This window comes from Etheostoma spectabile, chromosome 18 (genome assembly GCF_008692095.1).
Source record: "Etheostoma spectabile isolate EspeVRDwgs_2016 chromosome 18, UIUC_Espe_1.0, whole genome shotgun sequence".
Taxonomy (NCBI): Eukaryota; Metazoa; Chordata; class Actinopteri; order Perciformes; family Percidae; genus Etheostoma; species Etheostoma spectabile.
The window spans coordinates 10,781,894-10,794,126 of NC_045750.1; the positions used below are offsets into that span (position 1 = coordinate 10,781,894).

At 41.2% G+C, this 12,233-nt stretch overlaps 1 protein-coding gene and 1 long non-coding RNA gene across 7 annotated transcripts in view; one reads left to right on the forward strand and one right to left on the reverse strand.

Annotated features, from left to right (window-relative positions):
• Positions 1 to 12,233, forward strand: part of syne1a (spectrin repeat containing, nuclear envelope 1a) — a 122,201-nt gene that overhangs the window by 32,449 nt on the left and 77,519 nt on the right. For all 6 annotated transcript variants that reach the window (XR_004336059.1, XR_004336058.1, XM_032542249.1 and 3 more), the window contains exons 43-56: positions 93 to 251; positions 839 to 1,021; positions 1,128 to 1,229; positions 1,453 to 1,656; positions 2,253 to 2,460; positions 3,072 to 3,184; positions 3,638 to 3,843; positions 3,924 to 4,085; positions 4,184 to 4,463; positions 4,744 to 4,916; positions 6,099 to 6,408; positions 6,694 to 6,858; positions 8,481 to 8,840; positions 11,367 to 11,503. Coding sequence is in view for 4 of the 6 variants with exons in the window: in XM_032542249.1 (XP_032398140.1) it covers positions 93 to 251; positions 839 to 1,021; positions 1,128 to 1,229; positions 1,453 to 1,656; positions 2,253 to 2,460; positions 3,072 to 3,184; positions 3,638 to 3,843; positions 3,924 to 4,085; positions 4,184 to 4,463; positions 4,744 to 4,916; positions 6,099 to 6,408; positions 6,694 to 6,858; positions 8,481 to 8,840; positions 11,367 to 11,503 (2,762 nt within the window). In the remaining 2 variants the exon portion in view is untranslated. The remainder of the gene's footprint in view (positions 1 to 92; positions 252 to 838; positions 1,022 to 1,127; positions 1,230 to 1,452; positions 1,657 to 2,252; positions 2,461 to 3,071; positions 3,185 to 3,637; positions 3,844 to 3,923; positions 4,086 to 4,183; positions 4,464 to 4,743; positions 4,917 to 6,098; positions 6,409 to 6,693; positions 6,859 to 8,480; positions 8,841 to 11,366; positions 11,504 to 12,233) is intronic.
• On the reverse strand, positions 230 to 11,833 carry LOC116705842 (uncharacterized). Its single transcript, XR_004336063.1, has 3 exons — positions 11,763 to 11,833; positions 2,088 to 2,098; positions 230 to 239 (listed from the first exon to the last, which is right to left on the reverse strand). It is a non-coding gene; the product is annotated as an uncharacterized LOC116705842 (long non-coding RNA).

Genomic DNA, 12,233 nt, shown 5'->3' on the forward strand with positions numbered 1-12,233 from the left:
ACAAATCCCCTCTGTTTTTCCTGTTTGTACAGTATCAGTACAGTAGTGGTGGTTTGTTGTCATTCCTTCTGTACTCTTCTCTGTCCCTCTAGCATGACACGGCCCAAGCCGAGCTCAGAGAAAAACAGGAAGACATGGACCAACTCATTAGCACAGTGGAGGACCTGCAGAGAGAACTGGAGAAGGTTCCCAACTCTGATGCGAGCTCCATCCAGAGAGACATGGAGACATTAAGAAACCTGTGGCTAGAAGTGAGTGTACTTCATAACACATTTTGTGCCATGCACTTGTTTTGGTAAAGATGCCCTTAAATCACTAAGTTGTTTTTTATTCAGACAAATACATGATTTAACTTGAACTACCTGGTCAGACATGGTGAAATTGTACTTAATAATAATGACTTGTCCTCATCCTGACAGCTGAAATGACTATGAAGAGAATGAAGAGATGTTTAGTGTTGTTTATGTGACTATGGGAAAAAAATCTATTATTAATTTCCACATTAAAGCTATGCCAAACACTCGCGCTGTTCTTCTTTTAATGATATTTGTCTTGTTTCCATTTTTCCATTTTCTCCTCTTGAGGGATTTAGTTGGCTGCTCAGCTGTCACAAATGAGACAGAAATATAAACAAGTCTAGACATGTTATCAGCCTTTCTCTCTCTCTCTCTCTCGCTCTCTCTCTCTCTCACACACACACACACACTTCTCATCCCCACATCTGTCAATCCAATTAAGCCTTGTTTTCCTTCTCCTAGTAAAGCATACCATCCCTTGTTACAGAGAGAGAAAACTAAACTCAAAGAGGGAAATAGACTGCTGGTCTCTGTTTCTTTAGGTCTCAGAGAGAATACAAACCAACATTGAGAGACTGGGCTACTGTGTAGCACTTTGGGATGACCTTAAGTCCATGGAGCAGGACATTAACCAATGGGCTGCCCACTCAATCGCTGATCTCACCGACATTGTTACCAATCTCAGTGATAAAAAGCAGGCCGAGGCCCATCTTGCCACCTTTCAGGTCAGAGATGCTCGACAGTCTGCATAAAGACTGTATGAATGATGAAATATTCAGAGTCAGTTTATCTTGGGTGTGATTTAATTTAGATGTCCTGCACTTTGAACAGGCGGAGGTTGAGAAGCGGGAGCAGAGACTGGACGGCCTGCAGGAGAGAGTGACTGAGCTGAAGGAGCGAGCTAAACTTCAGGAAACCCCTTTACAAATGCAGGTGAATATGGTGGGGGAGGGAATATGGTATGGTTTTGCTGAAATTATTACAGCAAACAAATTTTTTCCATTGTCCTTAATGCCTGGTCCTTTATGTAATGCTATTACAAACACAGAATGCTGCGAAAATAAAACCACAAAGACCTACATTCATGTACTTAACGGTTGTTCATATGTATTATTTGTGTTTGTATAATGTTGTTTTCATTTCTTTATTGAACCAGGTCCTGGAGTCAGACCTGAGGAAGAAAATTGCACATGCGCAGGAGGTGTACAACCAGGCCAAACACACTCTGACCTACTTCAGTTTCCAGAAGCAGCGATTGGAGGACCTCATGTCCCAGATGGCCGAGCGGCTGGTGGGAGTTGAGGGTTCCTTATCTGACCTCACTGAAGCTTCTTCTCCTGAAGACATTAGTACAGTTAAGGTATGATACCTTTAATGTCATACAAAACACAATAATTCAAGATCTAAAATTATTATTTAGTGTATAGAAAAATAATACTTACACAGACAGTTTCTATCTAGTTCTACATTTCAATTGCTATCCCTCTTTCTTACAACTACCAACCATGAACTCTACGAGGACACATAATAATACAATTTTCGATTGGTGATGCCTTAATTATTTAAATGATTGCCCTCGTGAACGTAACTAGGCTAGGCAAGTTTTTTTATATAGCACGTTTAAAACAATTTCAAAAAGTTAAATTCTAAATACTCACCTTGGGTATAGTACTCTTCTTATAAAGTCATACTGAAGTCAATTTTTACATAATACCTTATTGTTACCTGAAGGTGAACTTCTGTCCTCATTTGTGACCCTGTTTAGGAAGCCAGAGTTTCAGACTCAGCTACATAGCAGCATCCTATAAGCTGGCAGTAATTCTAGCTGTGGGACACATCTGCAAGGTGGAGACAGTACTGTTGTCACTGTCTCTAATCTGTCCACCACCCTGAAGCCCTAATTATGAATATACTTGAATTTGTATTCTTTTATTTCTCACTACTTTTCATTTACAGGACCTGCAGAGCATTGTACAGCAACAGAGGGCAGACATGGACTTGGCTAGAGATGCTCTGAGTGCCCTGTGCAGGTCTCATCCCTCTCAGGAGCTGTCATGCCTCTCCTCTGACCTCACCTCCATTGCCAAGCGAACTGAGGCTGTTGCCCAGCGCTGTGCCAAGACCAGAGGCAGCCTGCAGGATGTGCTACAGCTCCACTTCAACGGTAAAACACGTGAATGTGTAGTTTGGATTTTGTGGAGTTAGATTTTAATAAATTATCTCCTAGAGTTCTGTACCTCCGTCAAATAAATCAAGTAATTTATGTTCCAGTAACAGCTACTATAACTTCTTAACTTAAAACAAGAAGTATACATTTTAATGGCTCTTAAAATCATCATAATCACCCAATCAATCTGCACAACTACATGACGCAATGTCATTTGTTCATGTAAGTGGTGCAACAGATTTAGTGTTGATTATCCTACATTTTTCCCCAGAGCACACTTTATCCGCCCACTACAACCCACACTCCATTGACACACACTGTCTGATACACTGGTGCGCTCTCATTGCTCAGACACACACCTGTGCCTCGGAGAATAATAGCACTCTTGTCACATCTGCTCTCATGGGAGTCATTTTGGGCTTGTTGCCAAGGCAACCCAGAGCTGCACAGCGTGGACATGCCCACACTTCCCATCTGCCTCTTCTCACTCTCCTCCTTCACTTTGAAATCTTTTCTGCCTTTATTTTACCACACATCAGTTTTCCTCAAGTTGTCACCATATTTAATTTGCTTTAAGCTTACCTGATTTTTTCTGTTCCTCGAAGCAGATCTTGTCCAAGACTTCCACTTCTGGCTTACAGATCTGAAGTTGGAGCTGAAAGAATGTTCTAACCAATCAGGAGATGCTGGCATCCTTAAAGCCAAGCTACAAAGGCTAAAGGTACTGTTATATTTCATACTTTTATGTTGTATTTCTTATGGTGCAGTTGTCAGGGAATTGGGGTAAATATAAATATTCAGGGGTCTCAGTTTTCAGTAAGTTTACTTGTTGATACCTGCCTGCTGTCATATTTTGACATTTTGACACATCATTTTATATTTCAATGATATAGATTAAAGCAAGAAATTATTATATCATGGTACAAATTCAATTCATATATGCCACGTAATCTTCTAGAAAAAAGATCATCATCATGAAATACTGTACGTCATCATTATATGCTTTATTGGACAAAACTAAATCTGGGCTTGTATTTAACAAAAATCTCAGAATCACTTATTCAGCTTCTTAGGAAGGTATAGAGAGTGTGATAAGTCTAGATCTGAGGCTTGTGGCTCTTTAATTTTGCAGAGCTATCACATTTTTTATCAGCTGTTCCTCCTACATCCACAGGTGTCAATCGAGCGGACATCAGAGGATGAGGAGCGTCTCTCTAAGGTTTTTGAGGAAGCCAAGAGGCTCCAGCTCCACCTTCCTAAAGCTGGAGCAGCACAGGTCCAAGAGCATCTCTCCTCCTGTCAGAGACAGTGGAGGAACTACCTGGACAGCTGCTCTCAGAGCCAACGAGACTTGGAAGAGAGTATTGACCTTCTGAAAAAGTAAGTCCTCACTCTTGTTGTGTCATGTGTTTATACAAAGGAATTTCAGTTAAATGGAAATGTGCCTCCTCTCTTTCCAGCTTTAATGATTGTGTGGATAGTATAAGAGATTGGCTGAAGCAGATGGATCTCAGCCTCAAGAGAGAGCCTGTTCTTGGGGCAGAGTGCCAGCAGGGAGCCCCAGACACCACAGAAGAGCTGGAGAGAATGGAAAACCTCCATAAGGAACTGCTTGCAAGAAGGTGTGTATACAGTATGTGGGTGTGTGAGGCCATATGTTATAGATGCCGTAGTGTGGGCTGTTAAATATTCTTAAGAATAACATATTGTCTCTTGCAAGGAACTCCATTGAGCGTCTCTGCCAGGAGGCTCAGTCTCTGTCTGAAGATGGCCGGGGGTCAGGAGGAGAGGTCAGAGTGACAGGCCAGCTCCAGACGGAGCACCAGACCCTGCTGAAGGCAGCCAGGGAGAAGCTGCGAGGCTGCCAAGAGAGCCAGGCCTTTGGAGAGACCCTCCAAGGGGTTTGGGCCTGGCTGGAGGAGATCCAGGAGAGACTGGGGACAGTAGACAGCACCATGGGGACCAAAGAGCAGTTAGAGCAGAGGCTGGAGACTGTGCAGGTGAAAGGGGATTTTAGCCAGTTGACTAGACATATCTGTAATTTACATGAAACATTATATACAATGACATGCATAAAGTTGTTGGAATCTTTAAGAATGTAAACATTTATATTGATATTTACCTTATCAATCTACGATAACATAGTCTTTTTGTACAAACTTTTATTCCATTTGACAGTTGTTCTGGTAAACACAAGAGGGGGCTGTTTGCTTTAAAAGTATTCATCCAAAATTCTGATGTCTAAATCTGGTTTGCTCTGACCCTGCTCTGTTTGTACAGGACATCCTGCTTTTGAAGGGGGAGGGGGAAGTCAAGCTGAATATGGCTTTGGGTAAGGGTGAGTTCGCCCTGCGCAGCTATGGAGCCGCCGGACAGGAATTGGTCCGCTCTCAGCTACAGGAAGTGGAGGATGCTTGGGCAACACTGCTTGTGACTGCCATGAGCTGCCACAGGTAGCCTGCTCACCTTATTCCATCACCTTTAATATAAATTGATGGCTTAGTCTCGATGTGTGCAATTAAAGCCATTTGCACACCATCATTCTAAAGAAGTAGTCTTGCCTTTGACTTTATATTCTCGTAAGTTAATTGTAGATTCAATTTACAGAAACTGGACAAACTGCAAAACTGTAAACACATTTTTGTTAAACCATTCATTCATTCTATAGTATAATGCACACATTGTAAAACATTTAGACATGGACATTTTTAGAAGCCATTTACCTGAGTGTCTCTTGTGAATAGGTTATTTTCATCATGATAGATTGATGTCTCAATGCCATTAATTACCATTAGGTTAAATACATAATGAGAAGCAATTGTTTCATGTTGTAACTCTGATTGATGTATCTATTTATGTAGTGTACTTTGTGTGTGTGTGTGTGTGTGTGTGTGTGTGTCTCTGTGTTATATTGAGCATTTATGGCCCCTCCTAGAAAAAATTGATCTCATTAGGGACTAAATGGTGGATGGCAAACAGTGGGTCACACATGGGGTGTGTTTGTGTTTTAAGAGGAAAGGGATAACAGGAGGCGAGGGGTAGCAGGTGAAATAGAGGTATGTGAGAGTGTGCGGATATTGGCGTTATTTGTACATGCAGGGGTAACAGATGGCCAGGAAAATTGTGGGTGGGTATCTGTGCCCGTGTGTATTTGAGCCAGGGGATAAAGGCACTAAGCCAGTATTACAGACAATTAAGATTTATTGGCCATATCATGGGTATGAAATATATACTGTACCTGTAAATGACAGGGAAAAGGTACATTGTCTTGAATTATATGAACATATTTTATGTGTCATAATGATCTAAGTTTAAAATGACCAGATTACATAGGAATCTGTATAAAGTTATTGTTGGATTTCACATAAAAGGAAATGTTATTACTTTTTGCTTACACTTTATACTTTAGTATACATGTGCATATTCTATGTTGTATATAGATGTATGTATATGTATATATGTATATGTAGTGTTTGACAGTTTCAAATTGATGATTTGTATTTTTTGTCAAGTTTAAAAATAAACTGCCCACATGTTGGACACTTATGTATTCAGTTTTCTCTATTCATCCAAAATGTATAATTTCCATATGGTCAGTCATAAACTAACACAGAGATCTGCTGTCTTCCTACTAGTCGACTAGAGTGGACCGTGTCACAGTGGGGAGGATACCTGGAAAGTGCTGCCCAGCTGCGGTGCTGGATGGAGGCTGTGGAGAGGGAAGTGTGTGCCCCTCTCACCCCCCAGCCAGGGCCCAGAGAAAAGGCCTCCCAGCTAGAGAGACTCAGAGCCCTGCTGGCAGATCTTGAAGACCACCAGGTGGCGCTGTCCAGTCTGGAAGAAAAAGCCAGAGAACTGTTCAAGAAGACTGGTGATGCCAGTTTTAATCATTGTGCCCGCACCCAGCTGCAGGTCCAGTTTGATGACCTCACAGCCCTGGTGGAGGTATAACTTCAGCTTTCAGTATATTTAGTGAAAAACCTTACCAAACTATTTCATTAATATTATGAACTACTGGCATATGTTTTTATTGTAAGGGTCACAATTGATGTTAGCTCAGTTGGTAGAGCAGGCGCACATATAGAGGTTTACTCCTCAAAGCAGGGGCTGCAGGTTTGACTTCAACCTTTCTCTCTCCCCTTTCATGTCTTCATTTGTCCTGTGCAATTAAAGGCCTAAAATGTCCCAAAAAATAATCTGAAGATTATTGTCCATTGTCTTTGTCTGTAGGAGAGAGTACGTCTAACGCAGGCCGTGGTGTTGGAACACCAAGAATACCTGGAGGCTGTTAGGGAGCTTACTGATTGGCTGATGACTGCTGGAGAGGAGCTACATCATTGGTCTGATACATCAGGAGACTCTGCCTCAATCAAAAAGAAACTGTCAGAAGTGAGGGTAAGGCAGGGTGTCAACATAAAAAGAAATCCCCTTGTTGAAGCCGACTGACACTCCTTTTGTTTTCTTTGTATGCACTTTTTTTTAAAAAACAAATTCCAAATATGACTAATCCCCCAAAAGATTCTTATCCATACGTTAACAGACCACATCTGTACCACATCTGACAGGTGACAAGCCTATTGTGCTGTAAAGGTTTGCTGTTTTTTTATAACTCTGATATTATTGTCAAAAAGAAGCAAACTCTTTTATATTAACTTAATCTATTTAAAATAAAATGTGTATCTTTATGTTAACATAGTTTGGAAAATTATGGAAAAAACAGTCTCTTCACAAGGTCTATTTAGCAGCAGTTTTACAATATTTCATATAATCTTTACCAGCAGATGTAGTTTGTCCAGTTGTCATGAAATTCCAATTTACATTTTTGTTTGTGAGCACTTCAAGGACTGAGATTCTGCTGAACTTTAAAGTTAATTTATGATTGATTCCTAATGTATTCTACTTTGGACCATATGTGTAAAATGTTATGATAATTGTAAACATTTTAAGCAGTAACTAATTACATGTGCATTGAAATAGTATTACCTCTATACACATCAGCATTCCACACCATGAGTGTACATGAGAATAATAATGCAACCCAGTGTCAGGGTACAATATCTATTTTTATTTAGAGGTACTTATTGCTGTTTCTCTGAATCATCACTGCTGTTAGTTTAAGTTATAGGCATGCCTCAAGGACATGTTGTGTGTTGGTGAAACTACACCCAGTTTATATGTTGCTAAGGTAACTGATTGCTAAATTATCTGAACCCATCTAATCTTAATGGACTCCTGCTATGAAAAAGAACTATGTGAGGAATTGGAATTGGTTCTCAGTTTGTTCCCATATCACAACCAAATATCTCAATCTCTCCTGGTACATATTACTGCCACGAAGTTGGTCTATTACTGTGTAAAAAAGGCAAATGGGCGGAGTGTGCAATTAATGCCTTAGCTTTTCCCTGTTCAATAATTCTGCAATTACAGAGGAGAGAAATATGTGTGGAGATATTGATTTGCATTTAAATTTCACACATGGGCCCTAATTATCACATTATAAATGTGTGTTTGTAGAGCCATGGTGTGGAGCATTTCAGTAGAAGAGGAAATATAATTTGTTGTTTACACAAGCTAGATGCACCATTTTCTTCTCCCATTCATGATCTTAAGGTTAATTTTCATATCCTTCTACTTACACAAAAATGATTAGCTACCATTTTTTTTCTTTTTCCTTCCCTCCTTCAGCTCAATGCTATCACATCACACTCAAGTGTTTGCTTTTCACACTCTCTGCCTTCCCAATGCAACCTTTCCCACACTGAATGAGAGATGGAGGCTGAAAGTAATGGAGGCGAAGGATAAAATTAGTAATAGTGATAGAATACTGAGATCACAAAACACAGGACATCAAAACTAACGCTTCAAAGATAGAATCAAAGAGATTATGACAGAAGGTGATGAAGCAGTAGCCTTATAAAGTCTATGTAGGCAGCTTTAAATAGAATCAAAGGTTGCGGTTTCCGTAGCCACAGTTTCCTTAGCAACTTTGTCTCCTATTTACCCCCTTATCTCTTCAGGAGCGCGTGGAGTGTCGGCTACTAGAGGGCCGAGAGCGCCTCAGCAGGGTGCGTCGGAGCGCAGCATCAACAGCAGAGCACACGGCAGCGGGTGGCTGCGAGGCCATGGACCGACAGCTGGGGGCGCTGTCCCAGGCTCTGGAGCAATGGGAGGGGGCTGCCCTGAGGACCAGGGACGGCTTGGAGGGGGCCCTGGCCGCTGCTGCAGCTTCAGAAGAGGAATATGACCGTCTGACTGCCCGGTTGGAGGACGAGTTGAAAGAGCTGGATGGACGGCTAAGGGGGTGGAGCCAGGATCTGATTAAAGCTGAAGGGCGGAGCAACGGCGAGGAAGCAGTGGAGGGATGGCAGCTGGCTAAGGTATGGTAGCATCAGATTTAAATAAATAGCAGTATTGACTGTTTATCTGCTCACAATAGTTTATTAAAAAATGTGTGTAAAAAGCTGACAGTGGCTACTGTGCAGCACCATACTATGTTAATTTTAGAGAAGGTGATTAGCATTGTTTAATGGAAAGTACACACACACACACCCTGTGCAGACATACGTCCTCTGCATTCAGCTATGCTTTCTCTGTTGGTAATTATCCATTCTATTTGTAAATCCTAAAAACAGATTAGTTTGTAAATCAGCTTTACTGGGATGACGAATGAGCGACAGCTACAATCCCATCAGTTTCCCTTGTTTTCTTCTCATTCTGTCTTCTGTCCCCTCTACCCCTCCCCCTTTTGTTAATTTTTCCCATTATTTTCCACTATCTCTCCCTCCCAAACATTCTCCCTTTCAATTTCTTCCCTTTTTATAGTTTGACTTGTTTGAACTGAAGTGTACAGTGATTTATTTTTTATTTTTTTACTCTTCACCTCCCATGATGCTCTCTTAGCATCTGGTATACAAAAAAGACATTGTCCTTCCAGTGGTCCGACACATACTCTGGGACTAAATAAATTATCTAATTTTACAGAGAAGTAAATCATGCTATACTAAAATTCTACCTGAGCAGGGTACCTTTTTGAAGCATGAGACCACCTTCATGACCTTCAAGCTTTCAAAGTGCTCAGTTGAATCTTTCAGTTTCAGCTCTTCTAACCTGGATAAAGCATAAAAAGTATTGCACTTTTGTTTATTGCACTAGTTATTTGTGTTAGATTATTCAGCATTGGCTTTTAGAATAATGGTGGGTTGGAGCACTTATGTTGCTCCTGATGTGTATCTAAATTCAAAGGCTTTTGAAAAGTAGAAGCTATTTTCTGCAGGAATATGTGTACATGCGTGGGATCGTGTGTGCATCTGCGCATGTGTTTCATCATAGCAGACTACCACAGAGGGAGTTTTGAGTACATTGTCAGGTAATAGTATTTCTGCGGCCAGATAGCGAAATCGCGTAGCATCACCAATGTGCAAGATGCTGATACAAAACTTTACAGGTTTTTAGTTGATTTAAGTCAAAGCCAAGTTCAAAGATGTGTATGGTACAAGGAAGGGTGCTGGCCCCATTTGGCACAGTGGCTGGTGTGATTCTGTGACAGGATGGTCTCTAGATCGTCTCCAGGACCACATTTGTACATAATGACATACAGACTCCAAGGTACAAACAATACCAGCGTCGTTATTGCAGAAACCTGAATTGCAATGGGCAATCTATTGTACTCTGTTTTTAGGTACAGCAGGCAGAGAACAGCATCAGTGCTACCAGTGAGCCATCAATAACTTTTGTAGACAGGCCAACATGATCTTGTTATTGTTAATTAATATGTTGCCCTTCTGTAGAGTAGAAATTACTATTGTGAGCATTATAAAAAGCGAACAATGCTTAAAAACTTCTACATCACAAAAATTGCACTAATTGCTCCTTCATCTCTACAGTCAAAGAGATTCTAGAAAATGTTTCACCAATTCCTCACTTACAGGGAAGTTGAAGGGCAGCTTTGAGCAGTGTTGGATCATAAAGAGGTTGGCAGGATGTTTACAGTGTGACAATTACTCTGTCAAGGCAATGCCAGCATGTAAACTCTCATACTCCTCCTCTGGTGTCTTCAGCCATGCCTTTCTCTGGTTTTGCTCAATTTGGGGCTGTCAAAGAACAGAGGAGGAGTCTTCCCCCTCCTCCGCTTCTCTCTCTTCCGCCAGCCTGTTTCCTGTGTCCAGCCTTGTTTTCGTTGTGAGCTCGTTTGTGTGCGTTTGAACCAATCCTGCATCTGTGAGGGCTGACAGCTGAATTCCACTGGGAGAGAGCGTGAGAGAGGGAGAATGAGAAAAAATGTGTGAGAGGGAATAAGTGCAATGAGGGGGAGGAGGAAGAGAGAAAGAGAAGAGAGGAGGGAAAAGAAAGTATTAGAACCATAGGAGGAGGGAAGGAGAACAGGGAGAAGAGACCAACGGGTCTGGGAGAACAGGGAGGGAGGGTTGTTTATTGGTCATACGTCAGAAAGAGAACAAGCGAGTCAGAGAGAGAGAGCGCTTACATATTTCATGGGACAGGATTTTATGATTGTGAGGCACGCTGAGGAGAGCGGGAGAATGTTATCCGCAGCTCCTTCCTGCAACACTCTGCGAAGAACAGAAATGCTATTGTACAGGCAGCACTGTGAGTATGTGTTGGGGTGTGTGTGTGTGTGTGTGTTTGTGTGAGAAGAGCTAAAAAGATGAAGCCAGGGTGTGAATAGGAATGCGAGCACACTTATTGAAGGGTGTCATGCAGATCCGTTGGGTGCTTGTCTCTGCTTGACACGCACACACACACACGCACACGCACGCACACACACACACACACACACACACACACACACACACACACACACACACACACACACACACACACACACACACACACACACACACACACACACACACTGAGCCAGCTGGTGTCTGTTTTGTGTTGTTTAGGATATACTGGAGGGCTTGCAGAGCGCCGAGCCGATGGCAGAGAAGTTGAAAGGCCAACTGAACGACCTTGTGCGATACTCCAGAGACCTGGGCTCACAATCAGACCGGGTCACCGCGCTTATCAAACAGCACAACAGGTGAGAGGAATCTTTCTGCTTAAGTAAACAGTGAGTAGTGGAAAATATTTTGGTGTTTAATTTCATTATGTATTTGAAATTACACTGAGATTTGTTGGCTAAGGCTGGTGACTTCATATTGTGATCTATGGACCTTTAGCAGATTCATATCATGATATGATATTACCATGTTTTTATTGAATAATTCAGATCAAGCTTTAATTAAAACCACTAGATCTTGTCAAAATTAGTTAAGAAATGTTTTTATTTTTATTTTTACACAAAGTTTGGAGACGCTTTCTCATTCACTTGAATGGGAAAGCATGTCCAAACTTTTGACTGGTACTGTATTGAAATTCTTATGCAATGCATACCAGTAGAACATTGCTGCATTGCATAGTTTTTTTGAATGTTAGTTAACTTATTTATATAGTTTGGGCATATTTGCCTTGTCCTAATGTCTCGGAATATATATTTAATAACATTGTGGTAAAGATTTAAACCATTTTGCAGAGTCCTGTTATAAACCCAATGGGGAAAGTGCCTTGTACATGCAAAAAAACATATAATGCATAAAACACTCATTCATTCCAAAGCACAACACTACTATAGAACCACAATAGAAAAACAGCAGCAGAGTTCTCCCCTAAACAACACTTTTTATGTCTTATGTGTTTAGTTTCACAAGCTTATTTGTATTACAAGAGTGTGTGTGTGTGTGTGTGTGTGTGTGTGTGTGTGTGTGTGTGTG